A 2,930-nucleotide genomic window follows, 5' to 3' on the forward strand; every position below is an offset into this window, starting at 1 on the left:
GCTAAAACAGCTAGTCCGAATGTAAGTTTAAAAACAACCAATGAAAATTACTTTTTAAAAGGTTTGTAACGAAAGGAGTAAGCAGGCCTCACAAGATCCCGGTGATTAAGGGCTGCTAAAGATTTAATTATTATGTGATTATTCAATGTTTTTAAGGATGTAAACAAATGGTCTGGCATGACGACACTTGGTGGTTGCCAACATGTTTCACAGCGATATGTCTGCGGACTTACAACGCTAGAAACCGGGTTTTGATACCCGTGGTGGCCAGAGCACAGATAGCTCATTGTGCTTAATTACAAACAAACATGTTTACAACTTTGAAAGATCGATTATTCTAACTCGCGTATAAATAAATCGAGAAGTAAGTACTTCTTTTACTTTTATATATTTTTGGAGTTGAAGTTAAATTACCACCGGTCTCCTCCTCATTTTTGACTGTGTGCTGCAAACCAATGTGGACCGCATACTTCTGTGTAAGTTCAAATGTAATGAGTACCAGAATCTCAGAAATATACTAAGAGCATTGCAGATGCAAATGTTACAAGTAGCATAATATCACAGAGACAATGAAAACATTGGTTTCAACAATGTGGATATCTGATATGAATTAACTCCTAATTATAAACTTTATTAGCAACGTTTTAACTAAATCTAAATTGTTGGTTTGCCTGTACCTGTTCTAAGAATAATACTGAAGAGATTGTAATGTCAAAATCAGCTTTCTTGACTTGAAAACCACCTATTTTGATAATTTGAGCTTTTTTGTGACTTCGAGAACCCGAGATAATGACGTCTGACCATGGACGTCAGCCATCTTGGACTTTGGTATTCTACATGTATAACAGAGGGCTTCTAGCCTAAAAGTAGCAATTAGGACCCAAAAGAGCTTCACACAAAATTGAGTGCTTTTATCCAATGGGTAACAGTAATGTCGCTAAGACAAATGACTATCGATACGTTACTGATATTCATTGTACTTCAGAAGACACACATGCATATCTGTTCTAAATTATAACATATTCTCCTGTTTCATTTTCTAAGCTGTTTTGCAAATATATTTGAGCTCACTAAAAACGTACTAACCGTTTAATAATTATTAAGCACAAAGCCACACAATGAGATATCTGTACTCTACTCACCACGAGTATCGAAACCCGACTTTTAACATCGCAAGTTTGCAGACCTGCCTCTGAGCCACTGGTGGGGTGGGGAATACATGTATGAGCCGAATATTTATACATGAAGGTATTATTAATCTTAGAATTACGGGTTGAGCTCACGTGGACATTATCGGATTTTTAAAACATTTTTAAGACTGATATATAAACAAGATTACGATACTTATGATATACAACATTGTTTATTGACAAAAAGGGGACATGGATAAACGTTTCGGAATTCTATCAGATTCCATCTTCAGTATCCAAAGCAGAATAAAATGAATTTACATCAGTCTTTATACATTTTCAAAGTGTAATCTTGTTTATAATCAAACTTCGTTTTCCTTCGAACACATCGATTGCTAATATATATATATATATATTATTCATACCCTCGGTGTATAGCACGCAAGCAGATTTTGACATCAAATTTTGGGGTAAAAAGTCCGGCTTATACACCGAAAAATACGGTATTCAACACTTACGCTTTTAAAGTTCAAACTGACTGCGATTTTTTACCTAGTGAAAACATAGCTTCCATTATTACTTAAGTTAGAGCTTTAGTCTGTGCTAAGTTATAGTTACACACACAAGTAAAATTTTAAAAATGAAGACTGTTACATACCAACCTCATTAAATCTCTGACGCATCCTCCTATTGCAACAATGACGGGGGCCTCTGGGAACTGTGCCATTCTTCGTTCAGCGAGAACTTTCAGTTTCATTCAAAGTCAAACTAAAGTATAATTTTGTATTTTACAATCTTATACATATATGTTATAGTTGAATATTTTAATTTGTATCGTGACTTATAGTAATGATGTACTTTAAAGCGTATGTTTTTTAATTTTATCTTCTAAACGAAAATTCAATATAAAATATTGTACGTGGATCAAACACACATAAATTTATATTACCATTGACGATCTCTCAAAGATCAATCATTAAAATACTCGTGATCATTCTGTCTTATCATTCTACACCTCACTTCTAACACACATCACGTGAAAAGAAAAAAATACGGTACACGTAGCGTCATCTATTATTAACGATAAAAATATGAATTAACCTCGTTTAGAACAAAAACTGTTAAGAACAAAAGAAAGTGTATGTAATTGTGGGCATTGGCTTTTAACTGATTATTCATTAAAATTAAATAAGTTGAAAGACGAATGCTGGTAATTTAAAATAGGCGTGAAAAATAGATGGATTATTGTATCATATAAACAAAAGCATAGACTCGCAAAACATTTGTAATTAGTATCTCTATTTCAAGAATTCTTCTTCATATACAGGATTTCTTGAATAATATAAAAGAACTGTTATTCCAGACACCGAAATCTATAAGTCCATTTGTCTTACGCCTTTATTAAGTACGGCTTATATTTGATAAAGAAATAAATTGATAAATTAACACCGTAACTTGTGTAATTTGTTTTTTTTGTTTTTTGTTTTTTGCTTTTATTTACTTAGGAATAATCTTCATCGCACTTAATACTATCAATAGATAAACTTATAATGTTATTCTACGACCTTACATTAGACTTTTTTAAAACTTTGATAAGCTTTTAACATGTTGTACAAAATATTTACTAAAGTATGTTTACAACAGTTGAAATGAAGTACGCGCGCATCATCAGTACAGACAAAATCTGAGTGATATTATAATAAATAAATGGTTGGTCAGCGGTAAGTTTAGGGACTTGAAATGTTAAAATCTGGGGATCGATTCTCCGTGGATATCAAATTATGTTCTTCTTTCTTTAGT

General features: G+C 32.5%; 1 protein-coding gene across 3 annotated transcripts in view; it reads right to left on the reverse strand.

Moving 5' to 3' along the window:
* The window catches only part of LOC106478414 (ribokinase-like), a 33,157-nt gene extending 30,986 nt beyond the window's left edge, over positions 1–2,171 (reverse strand). For 2 of the 3 annotated variants that reach the window (XR_002609883.1, XM_013938960.2), the window contains exons 1-2: positions 2,080–2,171; positions 1,793–1,898 (exon numbers count right to left, since the gene is read on the reverse strand). Coding sequence is in view for 1 of the 3 variants with exons in the window: in XM_013938960.2 (XP_013794414.1) it covers positions 1,793–1,887 (95 nt within the window). In the remaining 2 variants the exon portion in view is untranslated. Of the gene's footprint in view, positions 1–1,788; positions 1,899–2,079 lie in introns of all 3 variants that reach the window. The other variant, XM_022381995.1, reaches the window with a different exon arrangement.
* Positions 2,172–2,930: the final 759 nt, after the last annotated feature.

Source organism: Limulus polyphemus, unplaced genomic scaffold (assembly GCF_000517525.1).
Source record: "Limulus polyphemus unplaced genomic scaffold, Limulus_polyphemus-2.1.2 Scaffold10, whole genome shotgun sequence".
Classification (NCBI taxonomy): domain Eukaryota; kingdom Metazoa; phylum Arthropoda; class Merostomata; order Xiphosura; family Limulidae; genus Limulus; species Limulus polyphemus.